Source organism: Canis aureus, chromosome 7 (assembly GCF_053574225.1).
Source record: "Canis aureus isolate CA01 chromosome 7, VMU_Caureus_v.1.0, whole genome shotgun sequence".
In the NCBI taxonomy this organism is placed as follows: Eukaryota; Metazoa; Chordata; class Mammalia; order Carnivora; family Canidae; genus Canis; species Canis aureus.
This window is the reverse complement of record NC_135617.1, coordinates 20420686-20441657: the sequence shown is the minus strand read 5'-3', so window position 1 is coordinate 20441657 and position 20972 is coordinate 20420686. Positions and strand designations below refer to the sequence as shown.

The 20972-nt window shown below is 33.5% G+C and overlaps 1 protein-coding gene across 5 annotated transcripts in view; it reads right to left on the bottom strand.

Annotated features, from left to right (window-relative positions):
* The window catches only part of EPHA7 (EPH receptor A7), a 169802-nt gene that overhangs the window by 22959 nt on the left and 125871 nt on the right, over positions 1-20972 (bottom strand). For 3 of the 5 annotated variants that reach the window (XM_077903053.1, XM_077903054.1, XM_077903057.1), the window contains exons 6-8: positions 8113-8237; positions 4934-5117; positions 32-140 (exon numbers count right to left, since the gene is read on the bottom strand). In XM_077903053.1, the coding sequence (XP_077759179.1) occupies positions 32-140; positions 4934-5117; positions 8113-8237 (418 nt within the window). The remainder of the gene's footprint in view (positions 1-31; positions 141-4933; positions 5118-8112; positions 8238-20972) is intronic. The other 2 variants (XM_077903055.1, XM_077903056.1) reach the window with 1 other exon arrangement.

Sequence of the window (20972 nt, the reverse complement as noted above, 5' to 3'; positions counted from 1 at the left end):
TGTTAAAGATTAGAACAAATTTCTGTTCTACCTTCTTCCAATGATGAAGCCAAAGACCATGAACACCAAAATGATGGTCCCCGCCACTGCAACCACGGCAATTATAATAACAGGATTCTGTTCACTGGAGACGGCTGTCGCTAGAAAGAGAGAAAATAGGCTCAAAAACACTCAATACCATGTAAGAACTTGAGAGGGCAAACAAAATCTTGTGCATAAGAGATATCTATGCTTTGTAATTTACCTCTAATTTTAAATAAATGCATTATACTATAATAATATAAATTTAAATAAATGCTTATGTTTTGCATTTTGAGGGTGTGGCAACGACAATACTTTCATCTATTTTATATTTCTCAGCTATGAAAGATACTTATAAAATGCCTTTATTGAATGGCTATCCCCCGCTTAGCTGTTGAAAACTTAGTTATGAATCAATGGAGAGAGATCTTTGATCTACAATCGTTATTAACTTTCCATCTTTTCCCCAGCAAGGTATTCGATCTCTGTGTCTCTTCTTCTGATATGTTTAAAAAGGGGAAAAAAATAAAAAAAATAAAAAGGAAGCAACACATACTGTTAATTTTTTCAAAGCATCTTAAGTGCTTTATCTCTCACATCATCAATATAAAATAAAAATAATCATGGGTTCATAGTAAATCTTCCTGATTTTTAATGTACCATAATTCAGGAAAAAGATAAGCAGAATTATTTGTACTCATTTGACAAAGTATGCTATACACCCAACTGAGAGTTTAAGGTTAGAGATGAGGTAGGCTATTTATGAGAGAGCAAACTCTTTGGAAATACTTTAAAATATTTTAGCATTATCTAATTGCAGATACTTCCTGTACAATGCTAAGTGATTCTTCTAAGCTTATTAATAAGACAAGCCTAGCTAGACCTTTCTCTTGAGAGTCTCTTTGGGAGCAGTATATGTTTACATGTCCTTTAAAGCAGGCCCTGATTCCGATTCCTCATCAAGTCACATGGCTTTCTCACTTCCATTTTTCCAAATTAGAAAAGTTTTACTTACACGATAATTCATAATTGTCATATTTTCCCCAGAGTATTATATTTTCAATACCAGTGCAGATTTCATGAAACAATCAAAAGAGTGTAAAAAACAATGGAAATGTGTATTCCAACAAATGATCCAGTTCCAAATATCATTTAATTTATAATGTCAAACTAATATAGTTTGCTTATTGCTGAAACAATCAACAGCTGTAATCTTTAATATAAGGCCGGATGGAAAATACTACTCCTTTCCGGTGGCAGCAAGGGACTAGGTCTCCAGAGCAGTAAATTATATGTAGGCAGAGTATGTCTTGCCACAACAAGCAGCATGAAGCTTTCTCTGATTGGCCCTTCTCTATTTATCTATATTCTTCTCTTGACCACTCATTTCTTAATTTTGTATACCTATGCTAACTATAGATATATTTTATATCAAAAAACAGTGAAGTAGCTCTGGTGTAATTGACAGTTTCTGAACAAAGGCATATACACTCTCCCTAATTCACCACCTGCTGATTAGCTCCCTGAGGGAATTACACAAGGAAGGAAGGTTGGGGAAGAAGAAAAAGAAAACTTTTAGGCTTTAATTTCTGAATTGCAGCTATTATTCTACAAAGAAAAACTTTCAAGTATTTTTGATTTTTGGTTTGGTTTGGTTGTTTATTTCAAATTTTTATCTATCTTTCTATTCCCCCCTCTATAGATGAACAGAGTAGTTCATAACTACTGTTCATAAGGGAGGAAAACATTATACGTCTATGTGTAGAAATAGTTTCCATTCAGTCTATGTGTCTCATGGGTCTAATTCTTTGCTTGTCTTAGGCTTAGTTCTGTGTTAGTGTCAGAAACATAACTCCAATGAGAAAATTGAACTCAAGTGAATGATGATTAGAATTTGTGAATATTTATACGTTTTTATATATAGTCAGGGTCACACTTTAATCTTTCCACAGTCAACATTTATGGTTAATATTTTCATCTATTTCATGGGTAATAAATTTTAAAAGTAATCTTTAAGTGCCATAATCACCACACCATGGTTTTATCATTGTAAAAACACTAGTATTGACTCTGAAGAGATGGGGATTTTAGGATATATGTGCAATGGAATAATCTGTTTAATTTCCCTTTTCAAACACTGCTCAAGGGACTTCTCTTTGGTGGCATGTTCTCTTTTTCCCTTCTTCCAAGCATAGTGGATCACTGTTTCCTGACACTCCGATAGCATTGGGCCATGCACTCCAATGCTTAATTGTAGAGCAGAATTTGTATACAAGTCTCTCTCTTTCAAAGTACTTTCAACAGAGAATAATTGTGTCATGTGTCTCTCTGCATCTCTAATTCTTAGCACAGTACCCTGCTTGCAAAGGGTGGTCTGGAAACCTAATGGTCCCTCAAGAGCTTTTCAGAGGATCTGCAGGCTATAAAACTATTTTATACGATATGATGTTATTTGCCTTTTTCACACTCATACGCTCACAGGTGCATAGTTGAGTATTCTGGAAGTTACATGACATGTGAAAACATCATTATTCTGATGGCAAATGAAATATGTGTTTGTGTGTTTGAAACTTTTCTCAGTTTTAATTTCTAATGGTGAATATTGATAGATATAACCGAAAAAATCAAAACCGAAAAAATCAAAATCTCTTTGGAGATCCTCAGTATATTTTAGTAGAACAAAAGCGTAGGAATGGCTGTGCTAAATAATAAATAAAAGCTAACTTTCTGCATGTACTCTGTGTGCATTAACTTAGGTCATATTCAGAATACCATTGAATTAGGTATTGCCATCCTAGCAATTAGGGTACATGAACTTATGCAGTCTTACAACTGGATATAGTGGAACTAAGATGTGAAACCAGAAATATGCCTACTGCACTGATTGATAGTGGTAATCTGCTCTATGTTGATGATTGTGAGGTATTCATTCCTTGCGTCTTTACTGAGTGCCTTCTACCTGTCAAGCACTGATAGTAGGAACTGGTAAGACAATAGCAAGGGAAAATATATGGATTATACTTCCATCAACTTTATATTCTAGTGGAAGAGAATATTCTGATGATAAAAATTGCAAATTCTTTCCTATGCAAAAATTTAGTTTTAACATTAATTTCATATGATCATTCAGGTTCTACTACTGCATCTTACTTTCTTTGAATCTTAGTTATTTAATTTTTTAAATAATGAAAATAATATCTATGAATCTCAGGCATCAATAAAAAATAGTTTAGCTCAATATCCTCAACTTATGAACTGAGCACAATGAACAAATTCATTTTGAAAGTTTTCAAACCTAGAGGTTTAACTGACAAAGAATGATTAGATAAATGTGAGACAACTAATTAATGTGTCTAACCTAAGTTTAAACTATTCATTAGAATATAAAAAAAATCATTTAAGGTTTTGTTATATGAGAAATCACAAAGTGGTATTATGAGATCAGTCTAAAATGAAAACCACTAGAACACATTTGATACAAGACCACTCAAATGTTCAAATGTTGAAACCTTAACATAAAATGCTTTAATGTTTTTGTTGCCATTGAACTTAGATGCTCTCATTTTTAATCTTAGATACTCCACTTTGAAAAGATAATAAAGAATAATGGTGTTAAGTTTATCAAACAAAATTATGTGACATTTTTTCAACTGCTGCCTTTGTGTCTATAATTCTATATAAATAATTTCTATTTCAAACTTATTTCAATGTCTGTTTTATTATTTGAGGTTCTGAGAGTTAAAGCTCGATTTAAAAACACAGCAACATATTTTGAAAGAAAAATGCAGTTAGTGGACTTACAGAGGATTTGTTAATCAAAGAAAATTTGTCAATTTGCCTTTTAAGAGAACCATAAAAATATTTTTCTGAAGTCAAAATAATTGATCAAAGTTATACTGATTTAATTTACTTAAAAACTTTTTACTAAAAATTGAGGAAAGAAAAAAATCACATAATATTTTTTAGCTCATGTTTGTTTAGACTTTTGTGGGTAGACCACACTGGCAAGACAACAAGGTAACAGCTGGGTGAACCCTAGGTCTGAGCAGTAATATCAGGAGAAATCAAGAACAAAATGCTGAAACACACCCTGATTCCTCAGCAAATGGAAGAACAACCAGCATAGTACTCAAGCTTTTCTGATCCTGCTCTCTGATAATAAACAGGGACATGCATTCCAACATATATCTGCTTATCTGTGCTACCCTATAGACACATACATTTTTGTTATGTTCTGCTGAATTATAAAACAAACAAAATGATAAAGGGGATTCAAGATACACGATGTTCTATTTTTAGGCTGAGTGGTTGACACAGAGATATTCATTTAATTATTATTCCTAATATTTCATATATACTTTGAATATATTCTCTAGGATGCTTGAAATATTTTATAAAAGATGAAAAGTGATGATAAAAATAAAAATACATACAACCTCTAAGATCTTCTCTCTGAACTGCCATTATTGAAATCATTGTTAAAATCCAAGTGGCTTCAGTTAACAAATATTTTTATAGATCATCTTTCTCTGGCTCACCCTGTGTATATCCTGGCTTCATTTGGGGGTTTCTTTGAAGGAATACCTTTGGCTGATGTAATCAGGGTAATATTGTTCTGGGTTCTATAGAAACATCTTGTGTCAGTACACAATTGAACATGTCCTGTTTCTATTTCTGACTTCATCTTTTCCAAATAAACCCAGTGTGTATTAAAGAGACTCATTTGAATTATTAGATTCTAACACTGAGAAACAAAACAGCAAATTTTAAAGTGTTATTCTGTATAACCTTTACATATTTATATATTTACCTTTATATATAAAAATAATCTTAAACCAAATCAGTACCCTCATATTGGGAAAAAAAAATTGACAGTTATAGAATAAGAATCCAAACCAAAGGTGGTAATTACCTTCAAACATTTTACCTGTAGCTTCCTCTAGTGTAGCAACGTCAAGTCTGGGGCTGTAATTTCCATAACCAGCAGCAGTAAAAGCCCGAATCTGGAAAACATACACTGTTCCTGGCTTCAGGTTATTAATGGAAGCTGAAGTGGACTTGGTTTTTACTGTCGAATAGGTCCGTTCCCTTTGATCCTGGAAACAATATATTCAGGGAATATTTAATTGTAATTGCAACCAGGCAATCTGACAGCCAATTCTTGCAATTTATTTCAATTTGCTGCATTGTTTTTATAAAGGCTACATTGTACCCTGTGGAATATTGTAACATTGAGTTGTTTCTAAGATAATATAAAATGTAAATGTGAACACATGCCTTTGTTCTATACATTTCAAAGAGAAATAATTTTGTAAATCATTTATATGTTTTGAGCTTTTGCTTTGTTGGTAGAGGGCACAGTGGTGAGAACTATTTAGCCATAAATATAATCAAATGTCCTATTGAACAAAACCTGGGTACACTTGTAAAATCCATGGTTTAGTAGAGGTTTTTCCTTAATAATGTAGTTCCTTTAATATTTTTCCTGAATGTTATTCAGCAAGCAAAAGTTCATATGCACAAAATAAAGGTATTAAATAAAGAAATTTAGCTAATACCACACCCTATTCACCTATCAATTGCTCTCATTAAAAACTGCATTTCTCACAAAATAAAATAACAGTATTTAATGGAGTATTTTAAATTAAAATGATCAACATAAAAGTTAAAGTAGTGTATAATTTATGGTTTGGCAATATTTTAAAGATCACTTAGTTCAATGTCCTCACTTTTCAGAGGCCTAGAGCTTAAAAATGTGTTTGTCATATTATATATGATAAGACTAAAAATTAAAGAAGTATAAAAATTCAGGAATATAAGAAACAGGGAATCCCTGGGTGGCTCGGTGGTTTAGCGCCTGCCTTTGGCCCAAGGCGTGATCCTGGAGTCTTGGGATCGAGTGCCGCATCGGGCTTCCTGAATTCCTGCATGGAGCCTGCTTCTCCTCTGTCTGTGTCTCTGCCTCTCTATCTGTGTCTCTCATGAATAAATAAATAAAATCTTAAAAAAACAAGAATATAAAAAGACATTCCATCAAAACAATCAATCTTGATTGATATGACTCTAATGGACTTTTTATTTAAAAAGCTAAAAACTACCCATCAAAATATACAATTTTAGATAGTGTCTTATTTGTTTTATAATAAATAGCTATGTTCTACTATGTCTGACAATAAAACTATTCATTGAAATCTGAAAATGTCAGTCTGGTTGTTTGATTTGCTTTCACATTGATATTTGCAAAAGTGTAAATAAATGTATACTTAAACTGTATTTAGTGAAGCTAGTTTGTGATTGTCTTAATTATAATCATTTATAAAAAATGTTGGTATCATAAATACACATTTATCTCAAAATAAAGAACTTGGCCTAACTGATACTAAATGACATGACGATATCTAGAGATCCCATGCTTATGTATGTTACAATGCAATATATTATTCTGTTCTAATAATTGCCTAATTTGTAAGTTCAGCAAATGTAGATACATTCTGTTTTTATCATGCAAAATAGAAAAGAAACTATTTGAATAAATCTATTCCAGAGTAAGGATGTGCAAAATATTTCCTTGCCCTGTGAGAAACTTCACTCTCATTTACCACTGAGCATATTTTTTGAATGTATTGCATTGCTTTTGAAATCTGATGAACTTTCAGAAGACACTGACTATAAACTCTTAGAACTCACTGGAAAAGGGATATAACAAAACCAACAGTAAAACAAGGATTCCCTCAGAAACACATTTGATGGGGCAAGAAATGTACTTCCTGGTACAAAAATAAAGTGTTTAAAATGTAACTTTGGCCATGGAGATCATGAATTCATAATGCAAAAAATAAGCAAAAATATAAACAATCTGAACACTGAAACTAATCTTGAACTTTTTTTTCTTCAACGGGAAAAAATGTATCTATTGCCAATGCACTACATGCATTTAAATTATTCAAGCAAGTCATTTCAGCACCCAAGATTTTCCAAAGCTTTGGGCTCCTATTTTGAAATTCTGTCTAACTGGTTAAAACGGCCATGTATGTTACAGTATCTTAGCTAACTTATTTAAGTCAAGAAGTAACAGTTGTATTAATGATAACCTTAATGTTAATTACTAATATTAATATTGGTAATAATAATCATTTCCATGTTTCACACCTTGAACCAGGTCTTTATGTGAAGTGGAGCCTTTGTAATAATTTGTGAACAAGGGGAAGCCCGGTGGTCCAGCGGTTTAGTGCCGCCTTCAGCCCAGGCGTGATCCTGGAGACCCGGGATCGAGTCCCATATCAGGCTCCCTGCATGGAGTCTGCTTCTCCCTCTGCCTGTGTCTCTGTCTCTCTCTCTGTGTGTGTCTCTCATGAATAAATAAATAAAAATCTTAAAAAAAAATAATTTGTGAACAGGATGCCCATCCCCCTCCAGATGGGTCAGAAATAAACGCGCGCATACACTCAATTATGTCACTATATACTAAATTCTAGTCAGCATGAAGAGATTAAAGGGCAGCACTTGGGTTTTAGCCATCCCATTTTTCATGGAGAAAGGAGTGTGAAGAAGTGGTAGATATGATTTAGTATAACATATGTGGAATAAATTTCAGGAGGAATTTAAAGGAGCAGAATATCATCAGGGGATTCCAAAGTTTAGAGGAACTACATTATTTAGTACAGAAAACATTTTTATTTTTTCAAATTACTAAATTATTTGAGGCCATCATCATTATCAATAAAACCACATAAATAAAAGAAGTCATTAAATGCCCAAGTAGAGATCCTAAAAGAACCATTTTTCAAAAATGCATTGGGCTGTGTGGCCCCATGATACTAAAACATCTTGTATCTAATAACTATATCAAAAATCAAACAAATATACCACTAGTGGAATATTTTCCTTTGTGTAACCCAGAAACTTAATATATAGCAATCATAATAACGATGAACCTGAGATGCAATAGGATGGTTATTAAAAATGGCTAAAATTAACTATGAATTGCAAAATAGCTCCAAATAGTTGGCATAATGACCAAGTTCAGTCTACAGTGCAGTAGGATGACATGAGACACATCGGCTGCACATTTCAGCTGTTCTTAGCACTTACTTTCTCGTAATACTTGATTTCATATTCGGTGATGACTCCATTGGGATGCTCTGGTTCCTGCCAGGAAAGCTCGACACTCCGCTGCAGCACCCTCTCCTTCATCACTCCGCTCACTTGCGAGGGAGCTGTTTGGACAAGACATGTCAATAAACAATGAGAAAATTCACTGGATGCCTCAAATCAAATGTCACAACTGATCAGTCCCATGCTGTGCCAGTTTCATTAAGGTAAAAGAAAGCACCTTTTCATAGCTCACAATTCAGAAGCTAATGAATATTCAAACAGGACCTTATTACTGTTCATAAACCTTAATAGAAATTTAAATTAAAGTGCAAACAGCAGAAGATAGCATTGTTCAAGTTAGTGAAAAATGGAAATGATGGGGCTGAGAATGACAATTAAGCAAATGAATGCTAATTAAGGCTACAAAATATGATTTCAGATTAATCTCCAGTGATAAACTAAGTCCAAATATTTACTTCACATGCAATGGCAATACACTTTTTAAAAGAAAAAAATAGTACTGTGTAAGAAAAAATTATATGAAATGGCTACTTTGGTCTTCAATTAAAGGGATCACACTTAAAAAAAAAACGTTTTTATGTTTTAACTGTGTGTAGGGGTGTGTGTGCATGTGCATGCATGCATGTGTGTGTGTATTCCCAAAGAATTCCAATTAACCTTGGGAAAAATTTTTTACACTTCATTAGGTCAAGATGCAAGAGAACGCTAAAGCTGCTGCTACTTAAATATGTGTATGAATGCACACACACACACACACACACACACACATATAGACTCACATATAATTCTATGTAACCTAGGCTTCAAGCTTTGATAGAAGCAATTCAAGCTACAATTTTGCTCTCTCTTTCTATATAGATAATAATATGCTTAGAGTCCTTTCATTCTAATTAGTGGCATATACTCTTTTTGGTAGCTAAGACTGTGGAATGTAGCAAACTAATTTGCTCTGTCTAATTTGCTCGGTGATGATTAACTAGTTGTCTTCTCTGTCTAAATGAGTAGCTGTACTGGGTTGGCTGAATTTCAGTGGGGTCATTATGTTTCATGTATCATGCTCTATCTCATTCTGTAAAATATTTTCAGGCTGTTAATTTAATTTTCAGATGTCCAAAATTGTTAATAATCCTGCTGACAGAAAAGCAATTATATAGGGCCAAAGCTGTTTAAGCAAGCTTCTGATGTTTATCCTTTTGACTTTACTTTGTTTCTTCTACTTCTTAATATTGTCTTGTATCAATGTCTAAGAAAAAGCATTTTTCACTTCTCTCTGGCTTGGCGATTTTCAGGGAAGGACGTGGAAGATGCATGATTCCCATTTCCTCTCAGATTACTAACAGAAGCGTAACTAGGGCATATTAAGTGGAGCAACTTTCCCTTTAGGGGGATGCAGCTGAAGTACTCAGCAGACTGTGTTTACAGACTAGATGCGTTTCTGATATGTTTCCAATGAAACAAATTTCTAATAAGAAATCTTATTTTGCTATAACTTTTAAAACTTGAATGTAGTGCAGAAGAAGAATTTGTTTCTAAAGTGATTTGTCTCTCCATCCAGAACATGCTTAGCATACTTCAGCTGCCTAGGATGTTCAAGAGGCTGCATCCTCAAGCCTGAGCCTGGGGAAATACAAACCCCACTGAATTTTGAAGTGAGATTCTACTTAGCAAATAATCTCCAGTACTCTAATTCACTTAAAATCATTCGGAAAAATCTGTATTTAAATTGTAATAATAATAATAAAAAAACCTAGAATGCAGCACAAGTAAGACTACTGCAGTAATAGCCAATAGGCTGAATTACTCAGTAAGGCTGTTGGTCTCTGATTGGGGTTTATGATATGATGTGGGCTATTTGGAAACATTCGCTGGGAACAGAGAGCTGGGAGGTGCCATCTAGGTCTCTTTCACACAACACACCCGCCTTAATGTGATTTTCAGTGTAAAGCAAACTATATGACACTTTGTTTTGTTTCTATCCTAAATAGTAAGGTGAAGAGAGACTGCATTCTCCAAGGTATGGAGGAGACTTGCGGCATAGATGTACCTCAGTTTGTTTATGACACATCCTAGCAAAATCTAAGTATATAATGAGATTTGATTTCAGCAAGTTACACTGTAAAATTATATTCATTATTTTCTCCTGGAAAAGCACTTTTACCAATAAAATTGTGGTAATTTGGGGTTTGGGGGAAAAGATGTCAAAAAATGCATTTGTAATATACGGTATTTTGAAACCCGTATCACAGCATTAACAGTGACTTTTCCCTCTTTTGTACAAGGAGCCACAGCTATAAATGACTATACTCGTGATTTTCTAGATATCTCCTTTTTAAAAATGTGTCCCTTGCTGATATTATATCGAGTCACACATTTAAGAGGGTCAGAGCTAGAAGTACTAGCACATGGCTCTTGAGGATAGGCAAAATGCAAGATAGGAAATATCTCTGTCTGCTGTATGTCCTTCAAATACAACATTTTGGTACAAGAGAATTGATAATATTTTCCCTTGAGTTTCAATATCTTAGGCATAAAGATATATACCTTATAAACAAAATATCTCTAAGCTAGTTGGATTCTAACAGTCATTACTTTCAGACAAAGTTATATGTAAAGGTAAAATTGAAGTGCTACAAAGACTTTAATCTTAAGACACAGTGATTTCTATGCTTAATATAGTTGATCTAAATTAATCACATTGTAACAATTTAAACAATACACTGACTGTTACACCAAAATATCCAATTAACTACAATCTGAAGTTCATTTTGAAAAGAAATGTCTACAACTAAAATATATACATACTTAAGATCAAGTTAGGTGTTATGACATTTAAATTATAATTTTTGTACTTAGTAAAGTGAAACAAAACCTACTGTCATTGAAATCGATGTGATGCTAATAAATAGTAATTAATAATAAATTTCCTAAATTGGAAAATGTAGGAAAAAGAAATACTTCATAGAGAGGAGTTCTTCAATATAAATTTTTAACAGGGTTTCTAACAAAAATGTAACACATTCATTTCTCACCTAAGTTTCTAGCAATATTTGAATATAAAAATTAATTTCAACCGAAGAAACAGATGGAACTTTTTCTACCCCTAAAGATTCTCACAACTTATTAGGGACATATACGGAGTCTCTACAATTGACAGTGAAAGATGATCTTAGAAAATTCAGAAAATGGTTTCTACCGCTCAAAGTGGAAAATCTCAACACAAAAGAACAAAGTTGATGAAGTTGATGTAAGGAAATCAAAGGTCTAATAACAGACCAAAATAAAACCTGTGGGCTGCAATTGTCAGTAGAAGGCTTTGAATTTAAAAATAATCAGTAAGAATGGTGGGTTTACGTACAAACCTGAGCCAATCAACATTTTACAGATTTTAAGCTTCTACTACTGGTGCAAGGTTTCAATCTTAATCAAGTTCTTTTTTAATTCTTTAAAATTTTACTTATTTATTTATTTATTTATTTATTTATTTATTTATTAGAGAGAGAGAGAGTGAGCAAGAGAGAGTGCATGAGTGGTGGTGGGAGGTGAGGAGCAGAGGGAGAAGGAGAAGCAGACTCCGTGCAGAGCAGGAAGCCTGATGTGGAGCTCAATGCTAGGACTATGTAATCATGATCTGAGTAAGAGTAAAGGCAGATGCTTAACTGACTGAGCCACCGAGGTATCCTGTTCTTAATCAGTTTCTAATTAAAATCAAGCATAGCAGATATATTTAAATTACAAGATGGAGAATACTTCTAAAGACTCTATTTTTTCCCGATAAAATATTAAATTTACTACATATATGGGAAAATTTCCCAGCATGAAGTGGAGGAAAAAGATAATTTAAAAACATTGTATAATAGATAAATGGCCCTCTAAAGATGTCCATACTCTAGTGCTGGATCATGTGGATATGTAACATTACATGGCAAAGGGGACACTGCAGATGTAATTAAGGTTATACACCTTCCAATAAAGGTATTGTCCTGGATCTTTGCCTGTTGGCCCAATCTAATCACATCAGCCCTTGGGAGCAGAGAAATTTCTCTAGCCAGAGTCAGAGAGATGCTATAGAAGGAAGAGCCAGAGAGATTTTATTTTATTTTTTTATTTTATTTTATTTTTTTTTTCAGAGAGATTTTAAATATGAGAATAAATCAACCTGCCATTGTTGGAGGGGGCCACATGGGAAACATGAGAAGATATAGAGTGTAGTAGTTTTTAGGATCAGAGACTGGCCCTGGCTGACAGAGAAAGGGAAATGGAGGCCACAATACTACAAGTACAAAAGCCCCAAATTCTTACAACATCATGAATGAACTTGGATGTGGGTCTTCCCCAGAGCCTCCATGTAACAGGCCAGTGCAGCTAACAACCTGTTTTCAGCTAGTGAGGCTGGCAATTGAGAATCCAGTTGAGCCCTGCTGCACCCACACTTCTGACCCACAGAGCTAGAAGATAACAAACAAGTTTTGCTTTAAGGTTTCTGCGGTAGTTTTTTATGGGAGCAAGAGAAAACTAATAAACATTGTAAAAAAATAAAAATAGACTTACTGGAATTTTAATGAAGTCTACAAAAAAAGGTTAGTGATAGTTTAATAATGTGATCTGTCAGACTTTATGTTGAAATAGCATGGAGTCAAGGAATTTTGATCTTCCTTAGGACTCAAAATTCAATGTCTTATAGGAAAAAAAAATCTCCAATACATATTTGGAAGAATGTGTGTGTGTGTGTGTGTGTGTGTGTGTGTGGTGGAACTTGAATGAAGCTCATGAATTTGATTTTGGATTTAAAAAGTAATTTATTTATACTAGTCATTATTTTTATTGTAGTTAAGCATTCTCACTGAATTTCAATAAAGAATGGTGCGTGAAAAAATAGTATTTGTATTTCTAAACAATACAGTGAGGTATTGTTGGGTCGACGAACATGAAATGACCTCTTACCATGTATCTCAAGTTGCTAAATATATTGACAGTTGTTAGATTTCCATGAGGTAAATACAAACAATGAAAATGAAGAAATTTTTAGAATACAGTCAAATACAAATCTGACAATAATCGAATAAGTCTTTATTTAATGCTTTATTTGCTATCCAGTATGGAATTCATTTGTAACAATTGTTTGAAATAGCCAATATGTGTATTCCTAGAAGCTTAGCATTTATAACCCAACTTTTAGCATTCTCACTTTTCCCCACAGATGTTGCATTTTTATGCTACTGGACAAATATATAAAAATATATATAAATTTACTTCAATAACAAACACTAGGCCATAAGTAGACATGACCCAGTGGAGTATCATTGTAACATATCAATTCTATTTTTAGGGTATGTTAGAATACATAAAAAATTCTAACAAATGGTGTGTCTGGGTGGCTTAGTTGATTGAGCATCCAACTCTTGGTTTTGGCTCAGGTTGTGATCTCAGGGTCCTGAGACTGAGTGCCATTGTGGGGTTCTGTGCTTAGCAGGGTGTCTGCTTAAGGATTCTTTCCCTCTGCCTATCTTCCCCAGTTGTGTGTGCTCCCCCACTCAAAAAATAAATACATCTTTAAAAAAAGTTTTAACGTGATTTCACTAATCTCATGAAAAAATAGTCATTAATAATATTATGAGTAATAAATATAAAATTCTATATGAAAGAAAAAGTGCAGGGACTAAGGGCATTTGAGTTTGCAGCAATTATGAACAACCCATTTGCAATAGATGTCTGTCAAATTATTTTTGGTTGGATAAAAGCATGATCTGTGGCTAAAACAGACAAGGTCTCGTTCCATAAGTAGTTGAAAAAAAAAAAACAGTGGGAAATGAATTGATCTTTTTTTCAAAATTAAATTACATACTTTGCATTGCTACACATTTAGCATACCAATGAGGATGATAATGTTTTATTCAAAATGTAAGATTTACAATAGAATAAATAAGATGTATCACAGAAGAGACTTTGAAATACATTTAAAAACAACTACTAAAAAGACAACTTGAGTGAGAGCTAAAAATAAGATCTGAAAGTTCTGTGAAAAAGTGATTATGATGTTGAACTAACAGTGCAGGAAAAGATTGCATCCTGGATTGGAATCCAAGTCAGGGATATATGTAAGTCATGTCAATACATTTCCGGTAGAGTGATAAAATACATAACAGGAACAACAGAAGTCACTACTCTGCTATCTGAATAACTAAGAATGGCCTTGTCTTTAAAAATACAGTCACAACACCTCTGTAAAAATGATCTGAGAAAACATCTTGCTAATAATAAAATTGTCTTCTCTGCTACTATCAGATGATTAACAACCAATTGTTTGCATGTTTAATTAATTATCATAGGAGTTAGCACTCCCCAGAAAATCTCTATGCAAAATGCATTAAGGGCAAGGAGGTGAGGGTGTGGAGAAAAGCTACATACAGGGAACCCTGGGTGGCGCAGCTTAGCGCCTGCCTTTGGCCCAGGGCACAATCCTGGAGACCCGGGATGGAATCCCACGTCGGGCTCCTGGTGCAGGGAGCCTGCTTCTCCCTCTGCCTATGTCTCTGCCTCTCTCTCTCTCTCTGTGTGACTATCATAAATAAAAAAAAATAAAAAAAATAAATTTAAAAAAGCTACATACAGCAGCAATTGGTCCTAAATGTATAATGGGACTGCTGCTAACTTCTAAAATGTAAATTGATGAGGGCTTAATTTGTCATTTTCATATAACTACAATGTAATTGCAACTCAAAATGTAAATAAAGTAAAATGTTGTACAAACAGTAGGTATAAAATAGGCATCTTCCCAGAACTAGCTGTACTCTTCACGTCAGTCATACCAACAAAGGAGTAACTAAATGATGATCTAATATAACAATTCAGAAAGGTTAAGGAATCCTTGATATTAAATCATACATTTTAATCTATCATTTTAAGAACAGGTAATGCTTTTTTACTACAGATCTCCCTCAACTTATGTTAGGGTCATGCCCAGATTAATGCATCTAAGTTGAAAATATATTAAGTTAGAAATGCATTAAAATACACCTAACCTACCAAACCTCACAGCAGTTAGCCTAGTCTACCTTAAACATGCTCAGAACACTTAGATTAGCCTACACTTGGGCAAAATCATCTAACACATAACCTATTCTAGAATAAAGTACTGAGTATCTCATGTAATTGATTTAATACTGTACTGAAAGCAAAAAACAGGATGCTTGTAAGCATATCAGCCGTTCACCCTTGCGATGGAGCGGCTGAATGGGAGCTACAGCTCAGGGCCGCTGACCAGTCTCACAAGAGAGGATCGTACCACATTATCACTAGCACAGGAAAACATCGACATTCAAAATTCGAAGTACAGTTCTGAGAAAATATGCATCACTTTTGCCCCTTTTGTAAAGTTAAAAAATCATAAGTCAAAACATTTTAAGCCTAACCATTATAAATTGGGGACCACCTGTAGTTCAGTTCTACGTAACACGTACGTGTTTGGCATTTATTATGTGCAGGGAACTGTGGCAAATCTATAAATCTATTATAGTTTGCAATATTTACATATATAATCTTCTTTATATAGTAATACATATGTATATAATCTTTTTTCTGTACTACAACCCTGTGAAGTAGGTACTGTTCTATTTTATTGGTGAAGAAATGAAGGGTTACAGAAACTTAAGTAGCTTCCACTCAGGGGCAGATTTTATTATTTATTTATTTTTAAAGATTTTTATTTATTTATTCATGAGAGACACACACACAGAGGCAGAGACATAGGCAGAGGGAGAAGCCTCGGGAGAAGCCCAGGGGCCTGATGAGGGGTTTGATCCCAGGACCTTAGGATCATGCCCTGAGCCGAGGGCAGATGCTCAAGCACTAAGCCACCTAGCTGCCCCTCAGCAGCTTATTTTATTTTATTTTATTTTATTTTTTAAAACTTTTATTTATTTATGATAGTCACAGAGAGAGAGAGAGGCAGAGACATAGGCAGAGGGAGAAGCAGGCTCCATACACCGAGAGCCCGACGTGGGACTCGATCCCCGGTCTCCAGGATCGCGCCCTGGGCCAAAGGCAGGCGCCAAACCGCTGCGCCACCCAGGGATCCCTCAGGGGCAGATTTTAAATTGAACCCCGTGTTTTTAAGTTCTCAGTCCCATCTGGTTTCAACTATAGCACAATAATTCCAGGTGAGAGCAGACACTAGAAGGAGGAAAGCTGAGCATTCATTCATTCATTCATTCAACATTTGTTGAGAATCCATGATGTGCCATAATGATGAAGAGACCCTTAGGGATCTGCTCAGTAGGCAACAGTCCCAGAACCTGCATATACCAGAAGAGGTTAAATGGAATAGAGATTTTTTTAAAGGGCAAATTCATGTATATGCTACAAAATTTGAAAGGTATAAGACTCTCTCCCAATCTGGTCACAAAATTACAAAGTTATTCTTCTCTAAAGCAACCATTCTTAGTTTCTTTGCTCTCTTTCCAGAAATAGTCTAGGTGTGTATAAGTATATGAAGTTTTTACATGAATGGCAATATTCTCATAGCACAGTTGAAAACCTTGATGTTTTAAAAATTGCATTACACACACGGATCTGCACAGCTCTTTCATCAGCTGTTTATTTCATTATACACACGTACTATAATATATTTGACCAGCCCTTTTCCAATAAGCATGGGTCTTCCCCATATGTTTCTCTTGTAAATTATGCTGCAATGAAACTGCTGGTAAACCAGTATTTAATATGAATCCTCTAAGGAGAATAAAATATTTCAGAGCAGTCTAGTGCCAGCTTGTGAAAAAAAGGTGGGTGAGGTTATATGGACAGGACAGGCAAAATGTGGCCATTGTTAAAATTCATTTAGAGTCATTGCTTAATAAAAGGAAATGAGTAGTAAATAAATTTATTATCACTTAAATGTTTAAGACAGCGCCACTCTAAGTGCAGATTGGCTACTCTCCGTGCAGCTGTCAGTCAATGGCCTTTGAGGAGGTGAGGAATTTATGTCAGATATACATCTACAACAGTATTTTTTTTTTATTATTGCTCAGCTGACATCTTTTTCCTTTGCAAAACTTTCTTGATGAAAGAAGCATTTCTTTTTCTTTGCAGACTCCTTGATGATCTTCTTTATGGGACAAGCTACTTATCATATATTAGCATTCTGAGTAGCAATGTCTTTTAAAAGTACTCTAGCATTAGTCTTAAGTACCCTTCACTATTACACTAAAATGCCTAGAAGGTAAGATCACTCTAACAACACGGTTATTGATTTCTGATGAGAGTTTCTTTTTATTATAAATTCAACATAAAAATTTTCATGACTGAATATAATATAAACTAAGAATTGTATGGACTACGAGAGGATGAGGCCAAAATTCTCACTTTCAGGAGATTTTAATGTAGAAATCGAGTTAAAATGTGAATAAGCACATTTTGAATGCACATGTAAATGTAATGGTCTAGATGAGATGTGAACCAAGTGCTAGTAAATTCCTGGGATGCAGTAAAGAGCAAACCACACAAAAAAATTTCCCTGTTTCTTTTTTTTTAAGATTTATTTATTCATGAGAGACACAGAGAGGGAGGCAGATACATAGGCAGAGAGTGAAGCAGGCTTCCTGCATGGAGCCTGATGTGGGACTTGATCACAGCACCCCAGGATCATGACCTGAGCAGAAGGCAGACACTCAACCACTGAGCCACCCAAGTGCCCCCCATATTTCCCTGTTTAAAAAAAAATCATTTCTAATTCAGTGTTTAAGTGTATAACTACGTATTTAAACTTATTATCAGGAATGCTGCCATCAAGTCTATAATCTGCAAGAGAGAACTTTTTATCAACTAAATAACAACAGCGCATGATTTTTCTGTAACGGCTTCCACTAATAAGTCACAACTTATGGAAACATCCTTTCTCTGCCTCAGCTAATACAGAATTATAACTTTTTTCCTAAAATAATATTTCCTTTGTTGACAGTACTATAAGATGTAACATTTAATTATTTTGTAGTTTGTTTTTTTTTTTTTTTTTTTAATCTAAGCAGTAGAGTGTAGGAGTGAAGGGCATGGCCCCCATGAACTAGTCTACTGGATCCGATCATAGGTTCCACTGTTTATTTGCAAATTATGCAGCCTTGAGCAAGGAACCAAACTCCCTGTGCCTTAGCTTTCTCAGCTTTAACATACCCATAATCAGATCGCATACTTCATAAATAGAATTGTTCTAGAAATTTAATGTATAAATATATATTAAATGCTTAAAATCATTCCTGGCATATGGTAAGAACTCAAAACAATATATAATGTATTATTACCCTATACTTTTTAAAAATCTATATTGGATTTACTGATGCCTGGGATTCATTTCAGAATACTCTACAGTCAGAGTCAGCCATCAGTATTTTTCAAATGCTTCTCAGATGAAGCTAATGTACAGCTGAGTTTGATAACAATTCCTTTCCGGCTATGGGAGGAATGTAAATCTCAAGGTGTTCTCCCTAATAAATACTGACAACAGTTACATTTTTAAATATTATATTAAGAGTTTTTATTCAATTTCTAGAATTTAGAAACAACTAAATTCTGTAATTTATACTATTTTATATGTACCAGATAGACAGAAAGACATTAATGTTATTCGGAAAGAACATATCATTCTAAAAAATGAAATAACACCCAAAATGGGACATATATTATAATATATGTTGAATTCAGAACAAAATACGATGAAGCAACCTCTCTATTTGGGGTAGTAAGAAAGCAAATATTTTGAATGTTAGTTTTAAAAACCCCTATCACATGTGGTCTATCAGGAAATCTGCCTCCATCTCTAATTTTCCATGAATCCATAGAAGGCTAAAGACTTTGTTATTTATAAGGCCAATGATATGACTTTGGTCCACAACCAGATTTTTTTAATAACTGAATGAACCCTTAGGTAGAATAAGAGATGTGTGTGTGTGTGTGTGTATTTGTTATTGACCAAAACCTCCCCTACATGTCATCAAAGTATCATTTTCAGTTGTGTACATCTTCTTTGGTCTTGGAACACGTTTTGTTATAAATAAAGAATTGTGTTGTATTTTAATCAAAACCAGTTATAATACCAGTTGACAATTTTTGAAATGTTAATTTAGTACAAATTCTTATGTTATGAATATCTTTAATTATAATTTTCATAGTTACCTAAGTTCTTTACAACATATTCTTTCTATTAATTGATTTTAAATAAAGATTGTAAATTGTTTTTATGTTTGAATATTTGCATTTGGCTACTGTAACTAGATGGTTTTACAGTATGTATATGAATGTAATCTCTTATTTAAGTAAGTTTAATTTATATACTATTCCATATATCATGAAATCTCATGAATATTCTTAAATTATGTAATGATATACACTAATATTTATATAAATTTACATATATATATATAAATTTGTGGCTAAGCAAGCTCATTAGTTCCTCTCCTAAATATCCACACAATGTTTAAAATATTGTTCAGTATAACAATATTCTGGAAATCCACAGATTTGGTTTATTTTTCAGGAGCAGTAAAGAGTGTATTTAAATAAGTAGGTTGTTTACTAACAGGAATGCTATTAACAAGAATATTAAGGAACGAGGGGACAAGAGTTTTGCCTTAAAGCAGTGTATTAGTTATATACTTTCAGAATAAATCAGATTTTCTATTAGAATAAAACTTGCATTACTGACTGCCACTGTACGCTTATGTGCCTCCACTGCATTTGTGCCTCCACTGCATTTAGAGCTTACAAATTCTTTCCCAGAATACCACTATTTTTCATTGTTGAAAAATCAATACAATGTATTGCCACCAGAATTTTTAAAAATTAATGAAAGAATAAAAATCGAGTGTTCATTGGTATGATGATGGGGTTTCATAAAAATGTTCCACATGTGAGTATTCACATATATATTTACAAAAGTAAAGATATACAACATGTCTCTGTGAATTACTACTAGTAAATATATTAACATTTTTTGAAAGCCACTTCCTTATGTGATATATATAATTCAGGGTTTATACACTTATAGAATGATATACACGTGTTTAAAGTCATACAATACTAAATGTAAGGCAGCAAATATTGACAATTTCATATTGTACTCTTCTTTTACTGTATCTCAAAGTTCTCGATAATAATTGAAGAGAATGACCAATTCTATTATATTAAGTCTGCTATCAATTTCATACTTTTCCACCTTGTGGTTTCATTTTATTCTCTATCAGAGAATTGTTTTTAACTCTATTTTTCTGTAGACCTAAAACTCATATGTATCCAAACCATCCTACTTTCTAAAATATTATCTAACAATTTTCTTTTTTTTTGTAGAAATTGTTCCTCATTTGTGCTTTTGTTAATTTTAATTTTTTACTTTTTTTTCCCCAAAATCACACTATGGTGGTGTTGCTCACAATTAATTTTGATTTTCATTTTAATCTCATTCTAAGTTGAATTGTTCAAGAGGAGAAGAAGGAAAAAATGAAAGGAAAGGAAGGGAGAAGCTACGGATAAAGAAAAGAAGAAGAAAAATAAAACCTAAAGTACCTCAAAACTCACTAAAATTACTTCACTTAAAATGTGTAAGTATAAAATGTTATCACCTTGATTTCTCTAGGTATTCTGAATATATTTTCTCTCCAATATGCATAAACTTAACACATTTTATTACTTAATACGTTATCAATACCAGTCATAAATTATTAGTTGACTACAGAACTTACTATAAATGAAGCACTTCGTTTAATAGAGTCTGCTAAATACATTTCACCTAGCATTGCAGCTTGGATTTTAAAGTTGCTGTTTCACAATATATAAGCTACTGCCTAGGAAGT